The sequence below is a fragment of the Gallus gallus genome, chromosome 1, assembly GCF_016699485.2.
Source record: "Gallus gallus isolate bGalGal1 chromosome 1, bGalGal1.mat.broiler.GRCg7b, whole genome shotgun sequence".
NCBI lineage: Eukaryota > Metazoa > Chordata > Aves > Galliformes > Phasianidae > Gallus > Gallus gallus.
In genome coordinates this window covers 154,014,753-154,040,167 of record NC_052532.1, presented here as the reverse complement: position 1 = coordinate 154,040,167, position 25,415 = coordinate 154,014,753, and the positions used below count along the sequence as shown (strand labels likewise).

The 25,415-nt window shown below is 38.3% G+C and overlaps 1 protein-coding gene across 5 annotated transcripts in view; it reads left to right on the top strand.

The window, feature by feature from the left end:
• Window positions 1-19,802, top strand: part of SCEL (sciellin) — a 75,232-nt gene extending 55,430 nt beyond the window's left edge. For all 5 annotated transcript variants that reach the window (XM_025146770.3, XM_025146768.3, XM_025146769.3 and 2 more), the window contains 8 exons: window positions 6,513-6,572; window positions 7,737-7,793; window positions 9,268-9,327; window positions 10,705-10,794; window positions 13,079-13,153; window positions 14,428-14,536; window positions 16,269-16,371; window positions 17,126-19,802. In XM_025146770.3, coding sequence (XP_025002538.2) covers window positions 6,513-6,572; window positions 7,737-7,793; window positions 9,268-9,327; window positions 10,705-10,794; window positions 13,079-13,153; window positions 14,428-14,536; window positions 16,269-16,371; window positions 17,126-17,142 — 571 coding nt within the window. In that variant the 3' untranslated portion in view covers window positions 17,143-19,802. The remainder of the gene's footprint in view (window positions 1-6,512; window positions 6,573-7,736; window positions 7,794-9,267; window positions 9,328-10,704; window positions 10,795-13,078; window positions 13,154-14,427; window positions 14,537-16,268; window positions 16,372-17,125) is intronic.
• Window positions 19,803-25,415: the final 5,613 nt, after the last annotated feature.

Sequence of the window (25,415 nt, the reverse complement as noted above, 5' to 3'; positions counted from 1 at the left end):
AATGTATTTTTTGCATAGCATGACCCGTAGCAATTCACCAAAGGATCCAACAGTCAGAATGGTGGTTTAATAAGTTGCATGGGCAGCTCCACCATATCCGACAATCGGTAAATCTTCTGATTCATGTGGTAATTCTATTGTCTTGTCCATAAAACACCATCTACAGTGTTGAACACTTGTATAGTGTGTGAGCTGTTTGTGCATCAGCAAAGAGGTATTGTAGGTAATGAGACAAATCTTTCAGGAATTAGGGAACATCTGAACCTAGAAATGGATGAATCAAGACTTTTATAGGTTAAGTATATATTCACTGAATGAGTAGGGAATTGTTATCACATAGTTTTCTTGTGCTCAGGATGCATCTTTCAAGAGTATGGCCAGTATTTGTTTAAAATTTCTCACTCTCCCACTTGCATCCAGGATCAACTTAAGTTTGGCCTCAGCATAATGACACAGTAATGTGGTCAGACATTTTAAGATCTATTTTTAAGTATATTTTTAGATGATTGTTTTCTCCATTGCCTTTCAAATCTGCAAATGCAAACATTATAAATGTTTTCATCGCTTTCGTCAAGCTATGACATGCTAAAGCTCTTTTTGTAGGCATGGTTTATATATTTCCTTTTTCTCAGTCATTTGGATTTTTGTATGGATGCTTTCAAGACAAACAAGAAACAAAACAAACAAACAAACAAACAATCAAAAACCCCCAAACCAAAACTATTAGCTGTGCTTGAATCTGTGGATAGGACTCATTTTCCTTTTTCTTCTTTGATGGTGATCTGACTCGTCACCATTCAAACTAGAACTACAGAGCTATTACCCACTGAAATAAGTGAGATTCATAAACGTATCTGACAAAGCAGAAGGACTGGAAAATATTAGAGCTTTATCTCATGTGAACTGAGTTAGAGCTCAAATGCAGGATGAAAATCAAAGCAAAATGTAGACAACTCAATTTCTGAATTTGTGATACAGAGCATAAAAGGAAAAATCATAATTTGTGGTTACATTATACATCAATTTCAGTACCTTTAAAGTTTACTCATTCAATGTCTGTAGGTCTTTTACGCATTAAATCTGTAAAGACATTCAGTAGCTAACATCAGCAAAATGAAATAGCCCCAAATAAATAGTTTTTCTGTAAATGAAGAAACTTTCAGTGATACTGATTCAGGGTCAGATACATCACGCTTTTGAAAATCAGCTAATTTCTGGAGAGCTTTTTATCCGAATGATTTCCCTTTTAGTTTCTGTCTGAGAAGCACAGAGGTTGAAGATATGGCGAAAGAGAACTGTCTGTTCTCTTTCAGTAATAATAATAATAATAATATTATATCTTTTATTATTTTATTATATCTTATATATATTTTAACAAAAATAAGCGATAATTTTTGCATGCAGCCCAACTTGGCAGCAGTTTTTTTTAACATACTTTACTTATCTTTATTACCATTTTTTTTTTTCTGCTGGATTCTCTTCATTAGTTATCACGTCTCTAATCCTATATTGCAAAAGGAGCAGGAGAAAGTTTCTGTCTGGTTCTGAAAACAGACAGAACCAGCAAAATTCATGGTTGAAAAGATTTTTGGAATGAGGCCCACGATGGCTGAGTTGCACATGGGTTTTTCTGTCTTTCAGAGTAGGGCTTTTTTGTAGACTCAAAGTGCTATTTTAAACACTTTTCTGTAAGGGAACGTTAGGAGCAGAAAGACTTTTTTAAAAAAATATATTTCTTTTTTCTCTTAGATGTGGCCAGTTATTAATGGAAAAGCAAATGAATCAGTAGAAATGCAATCCATACTTTCATGATGATTACAAGAACATCTACAGCTTAAGAAATTTATTAATTTTGTCAATAGTTGATTTAAACAAATCCTTTTATATAACATATGATAACAAAACTTTCCGTACTGCTGTTCCAAGAATTTTTTTTTTTTTTAATGCAAAATATAAAAAAATGTATTTGTTATCCTGAGCTGGGTGGTCCAAAAAAATCTAGTCATGTCCTGAGGTTGTATTAATGTATTTTATCTTCTTGAATTTAGGAACAAACAATATATTCTCTTCCTGGCAAGCTGTCTAACCTGCTTCCTTCCCATCCATTTCTAAAAATACCCCATGCAGAATGTTTATAGTGGTGTAATGGCTGTCTCTGAAAATACTGTGTTTGGAGGTGGCATTTTTCAGAATGACCTATGAAAAATGTCAGTATCCATTACAAGCCATCTACCATCTTTGAAAGACATTTCTCCAAGTTTGTCTAAATTGCTGTATGTAATCCTAGAAAATTTATGCTGTGGTTTTCCATTGTCATCTATATCCTAGAAAACTGCTGACAAATTTAAGAAGAATGCATTACATTCAGCCATATTTGGACACCGATTTGTTTTTCAAATAACACTTGTATCTGAAATGGGAAATACTTCTCCACAAGGGCTTTTCACTCTTTGAAATTTTCTGATATTAAAAGAGCTTATTTAATAAATTATTTTATAGGTTAGTCTCTCCCCCACTTTAATACTTGACATGTCTTTTAGAAATATTAGTGAACATCACGTTGGGTTATGTGATTTTATCTGCAGTTACTGCCACTGCTCTATAATAAAAGTAAATGCAGTTTTACTAAGAGCAAGAGAAATTACAAAAATCTCTGAAAATATGCCCAATACCCAATCAGTTAAATTCCGATAGACCCACTAAATCCTGCAGTTTGACCTATTCTATATTTTTTCTTTTTATACATAATAACTTCAGTGGCTAGTAAACTGAGCTATGCTGGAACCAGTAGCCTGGAGTGATATTCTCCTGTGACTTTCCTTTGCTCTTCCCAGCTACCATAAAGCAAGGAATTTGCAAGATGTCAGCCCTGATTACTTTCTGCAGTCCTGTCAAGCAGCTGTTTCATGAAGTTGAAAGTTAGTGAAATCTTAACAAGTGCAATAAATTAGTATCTTTTGAGGGTCGTGTTCTGTACGTGTTTTGTTCCATAGGAGCCATAAACTGTAGCTGAACAGGTCAGTCGGCATGTTGTTTTTTTTGTGCTGAAAGCTGCAGCTATGACTGTCTCCATCCCCTCTAAGACTCTTCAGTGTTACCCTTCTGTAAGGCAGGCTATTTATTTTCAGGATACATGCATAAAGCCTAGACTTGCCACTTTTGTTACAATCCCTTTGGACAGCAAATCTTTGTCACAAGTCAGTCCATGCATTCTAATACACAAAGTATTGAAAATAATGTGTGAAGAAGTAAAAAATGCTGCCGTCTGCAAAGTCATGACGGTTTGAAGTCTACAGAATGGAACAAACTCCGCATTAGGGTTTAATATGGCCAGTAGACACCATTCTACCCCAGTGTTATCCAGGGGTGCCTTAAAAAGAGCATGGCCAGCAAGTAAAGGGAGGCGATCTTCCCCCTCTACTCTGCCCTCATGAGGCCATCTTAAGAATACTGTGACCAGTTCTGAGGTCCGCAGTTCAAAAAATACAGGTATCTCCTGAAGTAGTCCAGCAGAGGACCACAAATATGATAAAGGACCTGGATCATCTCCCATGTGAGGGAAGGCCAAGTGACATGGGTCTGTTCAGCCTGCGGAAAAGAAGACTGAAGGGGAACCTAATAAATGTTTATAAATACCTACAGGGAGGTGGGAGGCAAATGGATGAGGCCAGGCTCATCTTGGTAGTGTGCAGTGATAGGAATAATGATCTAAAACTTGTATATAGGCAGTTCCATACTAAATTGCAGAAGAACTTTATGGCATGGGTGATGGAGCACTGGAACAGATTGCTTGGAGAGGTTGTGGAGTCTCCTTCTCTGGATGTTCAAGACCCTCTGGATGCCTATGTGTGCAACTTATCGTAGGGAACCTGCTTTAGCAGGGGGATTGGACTCAATGATCTCTTGAGGTGATCTCTTCCAACCCCTACAATTCTGTGATTCTGTGATTCTGAAGTAATGATTCTTAAATTATTGCAGGCTTGTCAATCTACTTTTGTCATTGTTTACAAAAATGTGGTACATAAATGGTGAACTATTTCAGTTAATTCTGGTTCTTGATGTTTGAAAGCTATGCAAAGTGAACACAGCAATTTAAGGTAAACCAAATTGAGTTATCCAGGAAGATCAGGCATTTAAGGCAGAATCTTTATCTTGAGGAAGTTTCTTTGTTCCCTGTTGACAGAAAAACGCTATGTAGAAGAACAGCAAGTATGTGAGCAGTGTTCTACAATCAGTTTCTAGAGTATTATGAATTCCACGAAGAAGCATTTGATACAAAACCATTAAGATATTTTATTACTTCTTTCAAAGATTAATACAAAAAATTATAGCATTTTGGCCTTTTGGTAGGAGTACATCTTGTCTGTTTGATTTTTTTTATAGGAAGGTGTTGTCAATTAATTTACCTGTTTAAAAGAAGAATCCCCAGGAAATGTTTAAAAAAATACCAAGTTGAAAATTGCAAAAAAAGAGAATATTTTATATATATACCTTGCGTGAACATGTCAAGTGTATCTGTTTAACTGAGCTAAGTCTTAGAAAAAGCCAATTGGAATATAGTTCCCCAACTGTATACTGTCTGTATTCCTTTGAAAATCAGCCAGAGAAGCATACTATCCTGCAGGGACCAAATTTGGTACTATCACAGTGTTTCTGTTGTTCCACTCTGTGAAAGTCAGCAGAAATAAGCAAAAAGACTATTGACAACCTTTTGGGTAAACTGCATATAAAGCCATGACTGTGTACTGAATGAGAAGGAGCTCCAAATCTATTCCTTTCTGTGTTTTGGGTTAATATGCAGCACTGAGGCTGATAAATAAATGGACGCTGTGTAGCACATAAAGATTATAATTGACGTAGCTGCAGATGCAAAGCTTCAGTAGGCTTTATAGAAGACTTGAGATGTGTATTTTAAACACTTCTAAGAATTTGAAGAGATGGAGGATGCAGAAGACAGGAGTAATAATATATGTTTTACTCAAGCCAGATACATACACAGCTGCATAGCTTTTCTTAATAAAATTGTTAAAAAAAAAAAAAAAAAAAACAGTGAATGGCTTCAAGCTGCACTAGGGAAGGTTCAGGCTGGATGTTAGAAAATACTACTTCTCTGAAAGGGTGGTCAGGCACTGGAATGGGCTGCCAGGGAGGTGGTGGAGTCACCGACCCTGGAGGTGTTCAAGGAACGTTTGGACGTTGTGTTGAGGGACATGGTTTATTGAGAACCATTGGTGACGGGTGAATGGTTGGACTGGTGATCCTGTGGGTCTTTTCCAACCTTAGTGATTCTATGATCCTATGATTCTATGAAAATAACTAACAAAAATCTGAGGCCTTATTCAGCGTTTAGCCATCCATCTTGTTATTGCCACCTCCATATAGTGAAGAAACAATATGCTTTCCAAGTCCTAAAGGAAAGATGAAATTTTTACATAACTTCATGACTCTAGATCCTGGAGAAAAACTATGAAAACTGTGAAATCTGTGAAAATCTGCAAAATTGTAATAAGTGGATTACTCTATTTGTTAATAACAGGGATGGACTTCTAGCTAATTGGCAGTAAACTCTCCTTGCATATTGAGCTGTTTTTATTTCATTCCTAAAGAAGTGAATATCTCGATAATCTCATTGAAGTGACACTCAAAGCTGACAAACCTGATCTAGAAGAAATCTGAAAGGGCTGTCTTTACGTTTCACTAAGATTCTGTTTCATGGCAGAACTGTAAAGAATGAAATCTCATATGGAATATAGTTGGCTACCAAGTTATCAATAGTGGAGCACTGTCATACTATCCTAAGCATCATTCTTTCCCAAATTGCCTACTTAAGACAAATGTGTTTTTTTTTTTTTTTTTTTCAGTCAATTACTCATTATTGTAATGAGTTAAGTTTACTAGATGGTAATTTGGTAAAGTTGCTGTAAGCTTTACAGTACAGAAGTTTTCAGTTGGAAAATGGATTTTTCATGGAAGTGAGGTATTTCGCAGAAACATATTGATGCTGGTTAAATTCTATGAAAAGAGGTAAAAGCATTCAAGCATCACCCCATTTTTGGATTTGATACTATTAAATGTTCCAACTGAGTGATTTGGCCAGCAAGAGTTAGTCCATAATTATTATTTTTTTAGGTAAGAAATTATTCATGCAGGTGTCAGGAATATTTGGCTGATTTTATTTCTGGTAAAGATACTTGCTTGTCTTAGCAAGTTAAAGGACAGACACTTTCTGAAGCTGCCTGTGATGTGCTCAGCAGGAATTATAAAAGGTATAACTTCTTTCCAAAACCTAATTTGGTGATTTTATTCTAGCAGGACTGTGTTCTTGTGTACATATGGCTGAGTCTATGAATTTATCTGAATTACAAAAGTGATGTGTGCTTTGAACTTTTAATCAGTTTAATTTCAACTTTCATTAAGAATGTGTGAATTATAATTTCATTTTAAGTAATGTGCATTGGCTAATTGGTAGCTGGATATATAAATTTTGATTTTTTTTTGTTCTGTCTGTAAAGCAATCAAGACCTTAATGACCTCGTCAAAGTGAATCCACAGTCTTTCACAAGCAACAAGGAGTAAGTATTCAAAGTTTTTCAGGCCCTGCTTTTCTAACGCAGTGACTAGTTTGTAATAATGTGAATGTCAGGAAAGGTAATGTTGCAAGTCTCTAAAATGTTTCTAGATTAATAAGTAGCATTCTTTGTATAGAATGACATGAACATGAATATAAAAATGCAGATGAATTAATTGGTGTATGCACTGTCAGCTGAGCAAATGTTATCTATGGCAAGCTTCCATACATACCCAACACGCTTTCTCAATAATCTATTACAGAAATATATTAATATAGTTATACAGTTAGGGAAGGTGCACTGAACAAAATATTGTATAAATCACGGATGATAAGTGTTGCCCCAAAAGCATGTAACAAAGCATTTCAGTCAGCCAAGGGGAGTGAGCATGAAGAGCAGCTTGAACTTAGAATTTTGAACTGCGTGTCAGTTCACTTTGTTTCAGGCCAAATTTCTTATGGTCTATAATCAGTCCTTCGGCATACAGAATGGGAACTGCCCTGTGGTAGTGCTAGTAGAAGAGCTATATAGTGTTGTACTATGCTAGTTCAGAAAAATGCTGTGTAGCATTTTTCACATCTTAGACTAGAATGGTATGATTACTTCAAGAAACACACATAAATGTTGCCAAGATGTGATCATCCATTTTCTAGCAGGCAATGTTGCCTATATGTAGACATACGTATAAATTCGTATACAGTTTAGTACTAATCTGTAGGTTGAATATGAGTTTTTTGCCCTGCAAATTTTAATTTACAGAGAATGTATTAGGACAGTCCAAGACTTGGAAGCATTGTTTAATTCTGGGAAACATCCAGAGCTGTAAAATCAGTAAGTCCATTCTGGACTAAAGTGTCCAATTCAGTTATCAGCTTCAAAGAGCTAACTTACCGTTTTCTTTTGCCCTCTTCCTCTACCTAAAAAGAATTAGGATTTATTGCAATAGAGTGCTTTTCATAGATCATTGTTTCCTCTAGATAGGTGAACCAATATAAAGTCAGTTTAAAGAAATTAAATTTTAATTAAAATATAAAAATTGAGAAGAAAAGGTGACACCTAATTTAAGCACACTTCTTTATTTCTTTATATATTCCTTTATTTTATTACACTGTACCTCTTTCCAGCTGGAGGGAATACTCTAACAGTTGTATTTTTTTGTTGTTTCAGTGTAAAAGACCTTGAGGATTTTACTGAAATAAATACTTCTTCTCAGAAAAATAAGAGGCAAGACTGTCATCTTTCCCTTACATACTTCTAAAAATTCTTTGGTTAGATAATGATACTAATAGGCTCTTTCCTATAAAGGTAATGATGGAAGTCAAAATTAATACTTGAATTTGAGCTAATTACTTAAAATTCCTCATTAAATACAGGATGGTAAATATAAATAATTCAGTGTGGAAGAAAATCAGTTCTTAATTTTATCTTATTTGAACTTAAATAGTCAGTGCATGACCATCTTTTTTAATTACACTTAATATGAAATATTGTTATCAAATCAATTGTTTCACAGCCAGTGAGTTGGTAGTTACCAGTATAGATGTGGTCATACAGTCCTAGAGAATATACGGAAGCCTAAACTACAGTAAGACAAAACAGCGCTGGATGTAACTACAAAGCAAATAACACATTATGGCAACCATCGTGCTGGTGCCTGTACTAAGTAAAATCATATTACCAAGCTAAAATGACATAATTATAGTCTACTTAGAAGATGCAAATAGCCTCTTCAGCTGTAGCATGGCAAGATGATGAGATGCAAGGGTCATAAATGGAAATGAGAGACTCAGACATTATATAAGGAGGACGGTCCAGCAGTGGATGAAGTTGGGTAAAGAGGCTGTGCTACTTCCGTCCTTGGAGGTTTTCAGGGGGTCAATTGCAAAAAGTCCTGAGCAAGCTGGTCAAACCTCAGAGGTTTAGAGACCTCCCAAGGACCCTTCCAACCTGACTTATCATACAGTCCTATGATGTGGCAGAGACACGGACATACTGCAAAGAGTACAACAGAGGATTACCAAGATGATCAAGGAATTGAAGCATTTATCCTCTGGAGAGGGGCTGAGAGAGCTGGGACTGTTCAGCCTGGGGAAGAGGAGTCTTGGGAGACCATATCAACTACTATAAATACCTGAGAGGAGGATGCAGAGAAGGCAGAGCCAGGCTCTTTTCAGTGGTGCAGTGAGAAGATGCAGTGGGCACTAACTGGGACACAAGAGATTTCATGCGAACACCAGGAAGCACTTCTGTGCCATTTGGCTGATGGAGCACTGGCACAGGTTTCCCAGAGAGTTTGTGGGGTCTCCTCCTTGGATATCTTCAAAAGCCACCTGGATCTGGGCCAGGGCACCTTACTCCAGGTGGCCCTGCTTTAGTATGGGGTTGGACTAGATGGCCTCAAGAGGTCCCTGCCAGCCTCAGCCCTCCTGTGATTGTGTGTGTGATTTTTTGAGTAGCATGTCATACCTCTATAGTGACACAGTGGAGAGAAACAGAAAAATACTGAAGTTTGATAACTTTTAATTCGTAACTAAAGATCTGTAGAAATTGTAGTATACACTCAGTTTAGTCAGGAAGTTTCCTTGTTAAATGCATACACTTTTTTTCCTTTTTTCAACATACAAAATTCAACACATTTAATATGCTTAAATTGAATCAAATAACTTGATTAATTCTGAGGTGTTTCTAACTTTCACAGAGATGAGGACCTTGGTGATCACACAGAAGTGAAGTCTCCTGATGACCAAAGTAAAAAAGGGTGAGACTCAGTTCATAGTTCTCTCTAAAATTTAAAGACCACACAGCAAGAGCTGTAGTTGTTTAGCATGGTATCTGAAAATACTAATTCTTAATGCAAATAAACCGAATGTGTATAACTTGTGTAAGACATGTATATTATTTATAAAATGTGCTGGCTTCATTAAATATAGCAACATAACTGCATGTATTAGCAAAGCAATATAAGTAAACGTATTCATAGCTTAATAAAACCACTGATGCTAGTTTGTCAACTAATGTGAAGGCAGTATTATGTTTTCAGGTACCATTCATGTGGTATTTTTGTAGTCTTCCATTTAGTTGTATATATAAATGATGAGGAAAAACTTAGCTATCTGAATACGGAAGTACTTCTGCTTTTTTTCTTTTAATATAAGAATTTTTATCCTAGCAGTTCCACTTGACAGACCAGAGGAACATAACACTGAATATGTAAAGTGAATGAGTTTCTCTTTTCGTTCTGAAAAGAAGCCTGCCAGATTAGTACTAAAGCACAACAGAGGGTGCTGCTTCATGCAGCACGTTATGCATACAAAACAGCAACCAGCACAGGGTGAGGTTCATTTAGCAAAGCTTTAGACCTTGGCAAGTTCACTGAAATAAATCAAAATGCAGACCAAACATCCAGAGTTAAGGCTTATAATCATCAACTTGTTTCAGAATATAACATTTGACAGAACCAAACAAGAGTAGCCTTTGTCTGAGCTGCTTTGTAAAATTGTCAAGAAAATTATTAGCACTTATTACTTAAATCCTATAATTTATCTGACAAGGTTCATTCCTGTTTGGTGGCATATTATCGTTACTGAACGGAAAATTGCAGAAGACAAGGTTTATTCTGCTTGAATCATAATCCTGCTTCTTGATGTAAGAGTCTGTGTATCTGTTTGGCTCATGATTACTGATGAAAACATTAGTATTTATATGTATGTATGTATGTATATATATACAAATAAAATATTCAATTTCTGAGCTGGAACTAAAATACAGTAAGAACAAGAATAAAATATTGTGGAATATTGCTAAGAACATGCAGGATATTATCAACCATTGAAACTGTACAGCTGAAAATCTCAGTGGGCACTTTGAGGAAACTAAGGTTCAATTAAGTTAGGGGAAGTTTCTGATAAGTATTTATCTACTAGCATAAACTAAGGGCTTAAAATTACAGATCTGTGATTCTATAGTTTTCCACAAGTAACAATTTAACAACAGTAGGAAAAAGATAGGTTTCTTTAACTGCTGTTACGAACATAAGCTTCTAAGCTTCTCCATCTATGGCCATAAGTGAAGGCTGTGTTGCTGAAAAGGATTTTTATAAAGACTGTTTTCTTGTTGCCTTTTTTTTTTTTTTTAGCATAACTAAGCAAATATATGAAAATCCTCCAAGTGCTCCAAATAATGTCCCAGAAGTAACCTACCTCAGTGACAGTAGAAGAATGAACAGGTACAGTGAACAATGAATTGAGAATCATTACATTTAAAGTGTTATTTCTTGGGGGGAAAAAAAAATTGAAACCATCTTTATGCAAAAAATTTCAGGGATATTTGAAAACTCACACTGGCCTCTGATATCATGCCAGCCCCTTTTCAAACTTTTCTTGCATGAATAGAAGCCCACAAAGCAAACCTTCAGTGCACAGTGGGCAGGACTAGGCATACGTTGTGTAGCTCTAGAAATGTGACTGAGGCATAAAATTTAGGAGAGCTGTTAAGCTGAAATTCTTACATAATCAATAGAGCAAAGGTATACCCAGCATGTTACTTGGATGCTAGATGCACCATGCTGTGGGATAGCTTATTTCTTCCCAAGGCTGTAAGGAAAAAAATTGCATTATTCACTCAGTCGGCTTCTGAGATTCCTAAAGCTGTATGGGATGACTCTGAGCCCTTGTGTCATCTCTTACCCCAAACGTTATTGCTGTGACCTGGGTTTCTGACTTTTTAATCAGGTATAAATCATTTTTAAAAACATTTCTCCTGCTCTAGTTGGAATCTGTCACTCAGTGCATTCAATTCTGAGTGGGAAAAAAGTGTGTTATGGGGATATGTAATAGAACTAGCTAAATACCATGTCTCTTGGTAAGAGGAAATCACTGGATGTTTATCTGAGGAAGTATTTTGTGACAAGCAAATCCAGGCTTGCATTATTATTAAATGGCAAGAATATTATTATGTTCTGTAAAATATAAAATATTTATCATTTACATTTCTCACTATCTGTACAATTCTAATACATTTCCGGTGTTGTGTAGAATAAGATACAACAAATATGCACTGAAAAGACAGGTAAGTGTACGGTGTATCTGTGCTGTATAACATCCTACACATGCATGTTGTCAGTCTGTTACACTTTACCTGAAAAAAAACATTCTGCAAGCACATGTAAGTATTAAAAAAAAAAAAAAAAAATCACAGCCTTACTGAATAGTATACAAGATTGATATGAAACATGATAATTATGTTAAATTATCATTATTGTTATAATTACGTTAAATTGCTGTGCCTTGATTACTGTGTTCAGTTTTGGGCCCCTCAATACATCAAACACATCGAGGCCCTGGAGCATATCCAGAGAAGGGCAGTGAAGCTGGTGAAGGGTCTGGAGCACTGGGCTTATGAGGAGTGGCTGAGGGAGCTGGGATTGTTTAGAAGAGGAAGCTCAGGGGAGACCTCATCGCTCTCTATATCTACCTGAAAGGAGGCTGTGGTGAGGTGGGGGTTTACCTCTTCTCCCATGTAACTGGCAATAGGACTAGAGGGAATGGCCTCAAGTTGCACCAGGGTAGACTCAGTTGGATGTTAGGAGAAATTTTCTCTCTGAAAGAGTGGTCAGGCACTGGAATGGGCTGCCCAGGAAGGACGCTGAGTCACTGTCCCTGGAGATGTTCATGAAATGTTTAGATGTTGTACTGAGGGGCATGGTTTAGTGGGAAATATCGGTGATAAATGGACAGTTGAACTGGATGATCTTAGAGGTGTTTTCCAGCCCTGGTGATTCTATGATTCAATGAATTACCATGTACCTTATGAATTTCTGGAAGATCAGGGTAATTAAATCAGTTCAGAAATGTTCAAAACATGTATGACAAGATGGCTTGTTCAGCTGCCATATACTTGCTCATCCCTTCCATGCCAAACAAAACTGACAGTTAAGTAACCAGAAAAAAAAAGGAAGAATTAACTGCTCTGGCAGCTAAATTCAGCCTACTCCTTCATAACCTGAATATAAGGAACAATACATTTACTGTAGGGAATGCAAATCACACATTAAACAGCCTGTATTATAAAGACCCTCAATTTACTTCTAGGGACATATTGTAATTTTGTTTGGCTATTTGACAGCTATTTGAGGACTAGTGAAAGAAGACAAAAATCGCAAAAAAGGCAGCATGTCTCCATTTCATAGTAAGTATAATCTGGTTTGAGATATCAGCACAGGCAAAACCAATACTGTAGTGTAGATTTCACTCAGTAGCTTTGTGGATTTCATTTTGAAATAGTAAAGAATCATACAGCAAGTGAACACAGTGAAGTGGCACTTTATGTCCAAGTTACACTTTCCAATTTGGTATATATTTCTTGATGGAAGAAAAAAAGGAACTTATGACTAAATATGATTTTTTTTACAAGAATGTTACATTTGTTTAATTTCCCTATGATCAGTGTAGTGAAGCCTCTAACAATAAAAAGTGACGTTTCCTAATTTTTATGTACTTACTGCCTTGCAGAAATTCATCACATCATGCCTATGAAGGAAATGTAACTGGAAATACTATCAAAACTGTTTACTCTACTTCTGATCAGTAAGTACACATTAATAATGTTATGCAGTATCAAAGGGCACAGATGTTTTAAATAAGCTTTTCAGGTGTTCAGACAAAAGAGAGCAGTGGAAGTCATCATTAGGCTAGTCAGACAGCTTTTCATACAGCATTCCCTTTCAGTGGGATCTTGTCATCGAATCACTACTATGGTTTGGCAGCCTAATATTATGTAGGCTTGTTAGAGCAGGCGTATAAAACATTCAGAAACAATAGCCAGGGCCTTAAGTGGTAGAGTTGGATTGATGATTCTGTAGGTTTCTAACTCTGCCAGCTACTTACTCTGCAAAATCTCATTCCTTTGTGAAAATAGTGTCTGTGTGACCAAGCTGAAGTCCAGATGTGGGAAAATAGGTTCACATGATAACGCTGATTAAATTTCATGTTTTCACACCAGTAAATATTTTCCCAAGCATAGAAGAATATTTGTTCAAATCAGTAATATCTCTTGGGAAGATAAAAAAAATTAAATGTGCTCACTGTTTCCAGTTCAGATAATTCATATATTTCCATTACTTGGAAATACATAGAATCATAGAAACTTGTATCCTTTCCAATGTAAGTATAAGAAACTCTGGGGATGATTAAGAAATGAGTACAATGTTTTATCACTGACTGGAAAGGAGCAGGACTGGTTAATTTTATAATACAAAAGCAGCACTAACAGTTGCACCTAGATAATACATAGATCGATGACTTATAAGGATGCAAAAATAATGGAGAAAATACTTAAATACTTAAATACTTAAAAACATTAATGTTGTTATAAATACTAGGTGAGCTGTTTTATACATATGTCCTATATAGCTGCCTTGAAAAGTAAGATTTTGTCTGCAGTACAGTAAATAAAAATGCTTCCAGGTACATCAATTTAAATTCAACTACCAATTTACTTTTGCAATTAAAATGTTCTAATTATTACCTTCTACTTCATCCTCACTAAGTGTATGTACTCCTAGACATTCAGCAGCTTAGTGATGTCTCATTACTGTTTGAAATCATTCAATTTGTCAAAGAAGACCATTATTTCAAAGTATTTTTGCTATCTGGCAATTATAGTTATCAATTTGCCCATCGCAGGAGCTTGTATATTACCGATGCCAGCTAGAACAGAAGAAATGTACACATTACATTTTTTCAATTTATGGTCACTGTATAGTATACTAATGTCTTTCCCCACACAGTGCACTAAGGTTATCGATTTTCTCCTTGAGATTGCTCTTTTTCTGACAGCTGATGTTATATTATATACACAGGAGTATAATTGGAAAAGATATATGTACATACTGCAGGAAGCCCTTGGGCATAGATGCCAAAATGATCTTAGATGCCTTGCAAATTTGCTGTCATTCAACTTGCTTCAAGGTAAGAAGATTTCACCTACTACTATGAAATAAAATTTAAATGTAATACCTACATGATATTACACATATAATAAGTGATTATTTAGGCCTTAGGCCTGGGAGAAGAGGAAGGCCTGCACACACACTGATTAATCTAGGAAGTTCTAGTCTCTAGTCTCTCTCTTTCCTCCCCAAGCCTTTCCCTCTCCCTCTCCTTGCCTCTCCTTTCTTTCTCTTGCAACCACGAAGAGGATAAAGGATACAGCAGGACATATCCTGAATGTCATTCATATTTATAAGCCTTCAGTTATACAGACTTCCAGACCGACACAGTGAATTATATCCTATTTACAGTTTAATCATACTGTAAAATCTTATTCTACTTCTTTTCTATGAAGTTTTGTGGATTTTCTTGGTTTAAAGCCATACTCAGAGGCACTAATAAGAAGAATTTACATACGTAACAAAGTTGAAATCACTTTCCTATTGGGATCAAAATATCAGTTAAGATTTTGTTGCTATGGAGAGTTCCTGCTATAGGATAAAATAATCTTAATTCTGCTTGTATCTCCACGCATGTTTTGTTGTAACAAAAATTACTTGTGAAAATCACCTCATTAGCATAGATCACTTTCTGCCCAGTCTACCATCGTTTCTATTTCTCAGAGCTATTCTTTTACTCAGTTATTTCATGAAAAGTCTCCCAAACCTGAACAGTGAGCGCTAGCAGTGCAGTTTCTTCTCTGGGAATCACTATGTAATACTTCCTCAAAATTGTTATTAGAAATACAAACTGGTTTGCTTCCATTCTTTTTAGATGGATGAACCCACATAAAGTGGAATTATTGTTTAATGCAGTTAGAATTAGTAACTTCTGTTGTTATCGACTGAATTATTTTTAAAATATTTAAGCTTACTGATTAGATGATATCCTTTTCGATACATGTTACCAAATGGCAATGTATTTGGCCAGCAAAAGTCAGCTTAAGTTTTCTTTAATTACACATTTATGAAAGTATTGGCAGAAAATTAAACAACTAAGTCTGATCTGGGGATCAAAATTCTGTTCTGTAGATAGAATGACAGTGCTTCTTGATACACTCACTATACACTCTCCTTGTGACCTTGGGAAGTCAGTCTTTGTGTTTACCTGTGCAGTTTCATATGTGAAACAAGGGAAATACTTCTGTATCTCAGAAATTACCTTTTTCTTATATTTGTTAAAGAAGTCTCTGGATTCTTCAATAATGGGAAATATATATAATGGTTAAAGTAAAGTATTATAAAACTGTTTGAAATAAGAAAGTTCAGATTCCTTGAGTTCTACTCCGAGTTGGATGTTTAAGTCTAATCATGCTTCCTTTACTCGGTGAAAACAAAAAGGGGTCTTGAAATGGTGAATCATCTTATTTTAGAAACAAATTCTAAGTAAAGATAGAAATTACCCTCTGGAAATGTCTGGGGGGGGAGAGAGGTTAGTGATGATAAATAGAACCTAGGGAACCAGCCAAGATTCAGATATCTGACTTCTAGAGGTCTGAAATTTGTATTTTTAGATTTATAGTTTATTTCATGAAAATACTTTTTTTTTTTTTTTTTTTTTAAGTTCAGATTTCATGATACTACATTACTCGTAAATGTTGTTCTGGTATGTTTGCTTTATGAAAGAGTATGCTAGAAATGAGTAGAGTGAAGGGCTTTATTTATTTATTTATTTATTTACTTACTTACTTACTTTTACTTGCGCTTTGAAGTGTGAAGTATGCAAAAGACCACTGGAAGATCTGAAAGCAGGAGACAGTGTTTGGATTTACAGACAAACTGTGCATTGTGAGCCTTGCTACTCCAAAATTAAGGGTAAGATGCAAGATGTATTATACTGAACAGAGGAAAAAACGCAAGGAGCATTCAGAAAAGTTCAGTATATTAGAACAGGGCTGCTGCTTTTGCTTATATCAGTGTATCCAAACCTTTTCAAAGTATGCCCCCAAAAAAGAGAAATTAAAAAATCTATTATATTATAATGAAAATATTATACTATGACTGACATTCTTTACCTTGTGAGGAGGATAGTCAGTAAACAAATAAGCAAGGTGGTAAAGAATGAAGCTTTTATTTCATTAATTTCTGTAGAAGTTGTTAGACGTTAAGTCTTCTTTGTTCATGGCAATTATTAATTCATAATACTATAAATCAGTACTTCTATACCAAATAAAGACAAACTTAAACCTAGATGAAATGTTCTAATAAGCTAGTGTTGCCTTATGGGCTTTCTTTGAGATAAGATCATGTAAACTGAAATTAATCAATTTGTGTTGTTAAAGAACAATGTTATTAAGCCATTGCAAAATTTGATGGGAAGAGTGAATTTTACAATTAATTATATTTTAAAAATAGGGCATTGTGACTGTTATAAAACTGTAGGAAGAAATACCACAAGTGTGCATATTGTATTATAAATGCATATATCGTATTTCAGCAAGTGACAAGAAGTGATAGCCAGACTCCAATTGATTTTCTAAGAAAAAAGGAATACCTAAAGTTTACTTGTATGACGTTTAGAGACTGCTTCTGTGTTTGGCATCTCTAATCATTTTTTTTTCTCTTGCAGAAAAATGGATCTACTAATTTTGACATACAGAAAGCAAGACAAAGAAGTTCCACTAGTGTTTAGTTAAGTCTATTGGCCTGTTAATTCAAACTGCTGAGGAACACAATCAATTTTTATTTCTAGAAATAAATACTCTATTGCTTGTTTCTCAAAGGAATGAATTCCATGAGAACTGAGATGCTTTTTCATACACACTTTCCAGAAAGCAAAACAAGATATTGTTCAGTATATTCATGAGATCTGCGAAACTGCTAAACTGTATGTAAAACTAATGATAATTTATTGAAATGTTCTGAATAGTAGGATATACTTACACATCAGTTCTGAAGGCTGTTTATTCTTTTTATTGCAACCATATCTCCTTATAAACAAGGAACTGTTATCTTTGTGAAGCATGAAAGGAATTCATCTCATCTATGATTAGCCATCTAGAAGTCAGTTATTCAGTCTAGACTACTGGTTTCATATAGAGTGAGGTGGGTTCTTCTTCATGCTTTGAAGACAGACATGAATCTCCTGAGGGCGATTCTTCCCAAATAACTTAAATGATAATTTTAAGATGGAACAAATATATTTGGAGAATACATCTCTCTTTATTAACGGCAGAGGCATTATAAACAAAAAAAAGCTGTTAGTTGAGTTGTCATAGTAGTACCCCACTCCATGTCTTTAATCCTGGTATCCATTGTATTACCAGTTGTATTTTTTTTTAAGAAGTATACACTTCATAGTTGCCATGAAGTCACAGAATATGTACTTTGCCTGACATTATGTTGTATTTGTCTTTCCTAATCTATTAAGTTGCCTGTCTAAATATCTGGGATGGATTAATCTCTTCTAAATTTAAACATCTTCAGTGAGGAAGTAGACAAGTTTAGGAAGTGGTTGGTCAGATTGAAAGCATCTATTTTATGAGGTTAGCCATGTTATGAACAGATGTTTTACTTTCCACTGTTTACAAAGGAACCTGGGGTAAATAGTTCCAGTCTCTAGACATTGACATGAGGACCGACAACCTCCTTCTCCTGAGCCTACATTGAAAGCTTTTTATTTTTGGACTGTATATCTGTTGAAGTACAGAAACTGAAATAAGAGTTCATTCTCTGTTATGTTTCTGCAACACTTGTTATTTGTCTTAATTGCCTAAAATAATTATTTCAGTGGTTTACTGGAAAAAAACAAAGGCATCGACTGCTATTCCATGCTTTGAGGTGTTTTAGATCACAATATTCAGAACTGATTTTCTTCCCTTACCTCTCAGCTGAAAAGGACTTCTTAGGTATGGCCGTGACAGAGTTGAGTGCTTGGAAGCTGCTGGACCTGAGCAGAACTTAGAAAAGTGAAAAGTGCCAAATCCATAGATTAATGTTAGACTGCTGAATGTCTGTCACCGCCACATTTCCTCTCCTTGCTTGCACTTGCTCTAGTGGAGACAGGAAGTAAGAATTTCTGTGTGATTTAAACCGTTGAGCCCTCAACTGAATATGATGCAGTCTGTCTGGGCCAGCTTAAAGCGTGTACATACTGTTGTATGAAAGAGTCATGTAACAGTAGATAATTTGTTTCATTATTTTTGTGAAAAATGATTATGAATTAATGGCAGTAGCTTTAGAAAATCTGTTATTATCTGTTTTTCATTATCTCTTTTTCTATTATGTGCCCATTGCTGATGACATGCTTTAGTTAAACTATTATCAATATTACCCTGTGCTTTACTGGTGCAATGAGACTTGCACAACTGGTGGAGAAAATCAATGGAGGAGTTTTAATATTGGGTGACAAATTTGGTCCTGTTCAGAGACCAACAGTTTATTCCTAAGACTGAATTAAAATGGAAGTTGCTGGATATTCACCTGAGCCAGCACACTAGAATCCAGTACATCCTAGTGTTTGAGAAAACAGGAGAAAACTCTGGATCCAAATATCTGCTACTTAAGTGTTCACTGACAGAGAAGCAGCAATACAGAAACAATAATCATTTGGTGCTCATTAATTCATCCTTGCTGAACAGCCCTGGCTATTTTGCCACGTGGATTGATTTTTTATTTTTTTTAATTATCATATGTTGTAATTTTCCTGAAAAGAAACATTGGTTTTGTGATGTGTGATATTTACCATATAAAAGCACAGATAGCAGTACTCATTAAAAAAAATCATATTAGCATCTCAATAGTGATGTATTAAAACGTAATTGTTTTTTGTCCTTTTTTGCATATCATTAGCATGTGGTGTTTTATTTCTCTTTGACTGGTACTTCCATGAAACTATCCAAACAAGCAGTTTGCTGACAGCTGTTTCAATGAATGTGTTATCTTCAATAATGCATTAAATTAGAGTGAAAAGCTGTATTGAGAGGTGATGTACTAAATTATGTGGGATTTTGTGATTCATCAGACCCATTTTCTCAATGTGTAATGGATACTTTCTTTTGCAAATCTTGGATATAGCTCTACAGGGGAAAAATTCATGCATATACATACGTAGATAGCATCAAAACTACTGATATTTACAAGTAGGATGAGCATCACAAGAACTGTTTCACTGTTGTACTGTATTCTGTATCCTATATAGGTTCTTACAGAACACTCAGTCTTTGCTTGAAGCAATGTGACAAACACGTTAATATTGTCTTCTAGTCTTTTTCCTCTTGTAATAAATGTTTGTGAATTTGACCAGACACAGTCTCTCTTAATTTGTAGAGCCTCATTAGCTTATGAAAATGCGGTCAACTGCAAAGGGTCCTTGCTTTTATTCAGTAAGTCAGCTCTCTGTATTTCTCCTTGATATGGAGATGAATGTTGTGTTGGAAGTTTTGCATGCTCAGTGCGTATCTCCTCAGAACATGCATAAGTCACTTACACACTTTCTTCTCTTGATATTTTAAAATAATCATATTATTTAGGATAAAACATACGTGTTTTCCTGGTTGTTTTTGCTTTTGGATCATGATAGGTTGTTCACAGTAACTACTTTTACCCTAGGAGACAGTTCTAGCTTCCAGTCAAATAAGTATCAGAGTACAAGAGAAAAACGTAGCCTACTTTTTCTCCCTTCTTCTGCAACAGATCACCTCATTTATCTTCACCCCAGCTTAACAGCAGAGACACACTTCATTCCATAATGACAGTGGATAAAGACACCTAATACCTAGATAGGTTTGAAGTGCCAAAGCCTGAAACAGTTAACTAAAAATGTTTTGTTGAACTGCATAACTGATGAATAATGCTAGAGGTCTTAAGGTGATTTTATATCTCCTTTGACTTCGAAGTCTTCAAACTGTCATGCACTTTGTCTGGCCCAAGTAACTCAGTTTGTATCTCCCGCATCAGTAAAACGAAGACTTAAGAAACATGCCATGCATTTTAGGGAGAAGAATCCGCAGATATTCTCAAAGCACATTTGCTAATATCGAACACCCTCAAAACTCTGTTTTAAAATCATGGAAATGGTAGTGTTCTCTTTCATAGAATCATAGAACGGCATGGGATGAAAAGGACCACAATGATCAACTACTTTCAACCCCCCTGCTATGTGCAAGGTCACCAACCACTAGACCAGGCTGCCCAGAGCCACATCCAGCCTGGCCTTGAATGACTCCAGCGACGGGGCATCCACAACCTCCTTGGGAAACCTGTTCTAGTGTGTCACCACCCTCTGTGTGAAAAACTTCCTCCTAATATCTAACCTAAACCCCCCCGTCTCAGTTTAAGACCATTCCCCCTTGTCCTGTCACTATCCACCCTCCTAAACAGCCGTTTCCCCTCCTGTTTATATGCTCCCTTGAAGTACGGGAAGGTTGCAATGAGGTCTCCCCAGAGCCCTCTCTTTCCCAAGCTAAATAAGCCCAGTTCTCTCAACCTTTCCTCATAGCAGAGGTGCTCCAGCCCTCTGATCATCTTAGTGGCCTTCCCCTGGACCTACTCCAACACCTCCACATCCTTCCTGTACTGGGGGCCCCAGGCCTGGATGCAGTACTCCAGATGGGGCCTCACAAGAGCTAAGTACATAGGGACAATCACCTCCCTCTCCCTGCTGGCCACTCCTTTTTTAATGCAGCCCAGAACACAGTTGGCCTTCCGGGCTGCAAGCACGCACTTCTGGCTCATGTCCAGCTTCTCGTCTGCCAGGACCCCCAAACCCTACTCTGCAGGGCTGCTTGCAAGGAGATCTTCCCCCATTTTGTATAATTACCTGGGATTGCCCCAGCATAAGTGCAGCACCCTGCACTTGGCCTTATTGTACCTCACTGGGTTTTTATGGGCTCACTTCTCCAGCCTGTCCAGGCCCCTCTGGATGGCTTCCCTTCCTTCCAGTGTATTGACTGCACTGCTCAGCTTGGTGTCATCCTCAAACTTGCTGAGGGTGCACTCGATGCCACCGTCTGTGTCACAGACGAAGATGTTGAAGAGCACCAGTCTTCACACCGACCCTTGAGGGACACCGCTTGTGACCAGCCTCCACCCTGACACAGAACCATTGATCCCAACCCTTTGGCTGCATCCAGCCAGCCAATTTCTAATCCACCCAACAGTCCATCCTTCAAATCCACACTGCTCCAATTTAGAGAGAAGGATGTGGTGAGGGACCATGTCAAAGGCCTTGCAGAAATTCAGGTAGATGACATCCATCACCCTTCCCCTGTCCACTGAAGCCGTCACTCCATCATAGAAGGCCACCAGATTGGTCAGGCACAATCTGACCTTGGTGATGCCATGTCTCACATCACATCACTGTCTCACATCACCTCTTTATCTTGTATGTGCCTTAACACAGCCTCTAGGAGGGTGTCTAGGAGGTCTAGGAGTTCTAGGAGGTCTGGGAGTTCTTCTTGTTGTGTTAATTTGAAACACCTCTGCTCGATACTGCAAGAACAACATCTGCAAATTTCCTTCCCCTCTCCTTCCTTCCAGTCTTTTTCTAAGGTTAATACAAAGGGATCTCTTGAGGTTCCCATACCACACTGTTTCTGCCACTTGGGGCAATCCCTTAAAGTGTAAAACATTTCTACATATGCAACTTCATCCCATTTTTCTTCCCTGCATAGGAACAACATTAACTGCAGTATGGTCTTATACTTTAAAGTACCATTCAAAACCCATTTTTCTCCATCCTCCAACTTACATAATAACCACCACTGACTGCAATAGTTAATCAAGGTTTTCTTACTTAATACCCCTCCTGTTTCACTGACAACTTCTTTCCAATGGGACAGAATACATCCTAAAGGATTTTGGGGGGGAACATTGCCTGGCAAAGGCTTACTAGTCCCTTGCCCCATTTCTAGAACACTTTACAAACAATTTACCTAGCACACAGACCAATACGTATCACAAGAACCACAATACAGTTCAGTTCATGTGACAACCAAATCAAAGTACACCTACAAATGCAAACACCAGAAATACTGTTCCCACAGTTCCCAAATTAAGAGTCACTTCCCTTGCAGGACAGTGAAATCCCGTACTCGGGTCTCCGCACTCGATTTATAGCAAGACTGTGTTGTGTTCACTCATCACTCAACGTCATGGTTGCCCACTTAGTAAAAGAAAGGGGTGTGTACACAATAATGTTTCAGCAACAATTAATCCAATCAATATTCCCGTAGCTACTCCAAGTATTGCCCTTTAGCCATTCCCAGAGGGTGTACGGGTAATTAGAGTTTTTGAGTGTAGGGGCATCCCCCTCACAATGGCGCTCTAGCCTGTAGTGGGACTCTAACCCACAACCCCAAAGCTGGGATTCAGAGTGACTCAAAGCCCCTTATCTTAGTGGGACTCTAACCCACAACCCTATAGCCGGCATTCAGAGGGACTAAAACCCTCCTCCTATCTTAGTTCGCTGCACAGGTCATGTCCGTCAGGTCCCGGATCGCCCAGAAGAGGAGAACCCAGGAGAAAAGATTCCAGTGTGCGCTGAATGTCCAATGCCGGGATGATCTGGTCCTCAATCGGAGAGGCTCCTACCTGGCTCACCAAAATTGACCTGTGGAACACCACTCAGACTCCAGAGAGTCAGAATGTAAGGTAGTTTTATTAGTTTTAAAGGTGCCACACCAGCGCACAGTGGGCTTGCATCACCCCAATTGCACAACTAGTAGCTCTTAAGCAGATATATTTATACCACACCAAATGCACAATCATAATTCCGCAAAGCAAGAAATGCTAACTCATTCTAGACAATGGGTCGTCCTATGCTAACTAATTCTGCAAATGTCTTCTTGCTCTCCCCTCCTTCTTGGACATGCTGTTGGTCTTTTGAATATGATTTCCTTTGTAGTGGTTGGTTCGGTTTCTTATCTGAAAGCTTCAGACCCGGAATTCAAGGAATTTTCCCACCTCTACCAATGTACCATCAATAAGCAAAAGCCTTGCCCCTTTTCTATCAGGCTCCTCCCAAAATCCTGCCCATTCCTAGTAAACCACTCCTCAATCTCCTCCTCTGGTGTGAGTTTCCTCCCCTTGGCTAATTCTGTGAAATTCAAGCAAGGGCCCCTCCTTGTACATGTACAGGGGGCACCCCTGTACAACCCCTCCGTACAGGGACCATCCTAGGGTCTCTGCCTCTACTCAGCTCTTCTTTTTTTCCTGACTGACGTTGTAGCAAAACGGGGAGCAGACTGACTAGCCTTGGGCAACCTCTCCTGCACTGATGGACTTTCACCAACATCCACAGCCCCCAGTCTGTCCAGCTCCAGAGCCTCATACCTACTATGTAAGGACACCTGGGAAGGTGGGACAGGCTGAGGGGCAGTCCGCTTGTTGCCCCAAACAGGGACTTGTTTCCATCCCTTGCTGTCTTTGAGGTCGCCCCTTCCCACCTGACTGTGAGACAGCAGATGATCTCCCACTGCTTCAGGAGCATCTCCCCCACACCCTTCCTGTAGGGATGGCAGAGTGTGACTCCACCAATCAATCCCCTTCCCACAATCCCAGATGCTCCTCAGCCTTCCTACTTCCCCCTTTAGCTCTACCACCAGGCTGAGCAGATCCTCCACCTGCTCACACCTCACACAGGTGGTATCCCGGCTGCCCTCCTGTAGCAGTGACAGGGCCAGGCATTCTCCACAGCCTGAGACCTGAACTGCGGCATGGACATTCATGCTTTCAGTCTGAGTCTCCATGTTCCTTTTAGCAGCAGCTCACCACTGTGTGGTGACCATGGCTGCAGGTCGGTGTGTCCAGAGAGCAACGACCTGTTAAGTGACTTGTTAAGTGCTAGGTGCTAAGCCCCCTTCTATATGGCAAGGTGCCCCGCCCTGCCTGCTCGCTGATTTGCTCGGGGTTTGCCCTGAAAATCACTCTCTTCACAGCGAGATAACAACCTATCTCCCTGTGTAGTCACTCGAATGGGTGACTTACAGTTTCACCTCGTCTGAATGACCCACGTGATTCACACACTCTGACTCCTCCCCGTCCCTGATGCTTTTTCTAGGCAGACGGTGTGGATGCAGAGCCGTTGCCCTGGCAACACCCACTTCACGTCAGCCGCTCTCGTGAGAGCTGCCGGGCTGCTCTGTGATCTCGGGGTTCCCTGAAGGAAAGAACTGAGCGAAATCCCCCTGTACCTCGCGATCAGTCACTGAGGTTCTGGCTGGGGCAGCTCCGAAGCAGTGAACCTCAGCAATCAAGAATCTTCCAAAAGAGCACTGCCTAGACTGTAGGAGGGACATGATAAATTTATCCACCAGCGTTACCTATGTTTTAACCAGGTTGTTTGCCTGAGGGTAGCGAGGCCTTACAGAGGGATCTGGATAGGTTGGATAGCTGGGCTGAAGCCAATGGGATGGGATTCAACAAGACCAAATGCCGGGTCCTGCACTTTGGCGACAATAACCCCAGGCAACGCTACAGGCTTGGGGCAGAGTGTCTGGAAGACTGTGTAGAGGAAATGGACCTGGGGGTGTTGATTGATGCTAGACTGAACATGAGCCAGCAGTGTGCCCAGGTGGCCAAGGAGGCCAATGGCATCCTGGCTTGTATCAGAAATAGCGTGGCCAACAGGAAAAGGGAAGTAATTATTCCCCTGTACTCAGCACTGGTGAGGCCGCACCTCGAGTACTGTGTCCAGTTTTGGGCCCCTCACTGTAAGAAAGACATCGAGGCCCTGGAGCATGTCCAGAGGGCAACAAAGCTGGTGAGGGGTCTGGAGCACAGGCCTTATGAAGAGCGGCTGAAGGAGCTGGGATTGTTCAGTCTAGAGAAGAGGAGGCTCAGGGGAGACCTTATTGCTCTCTATAACTACCTGAAGGGAGGTTGTAGTGAGCTGGGGGTCAGCCTTTTCTCTCGGGTGA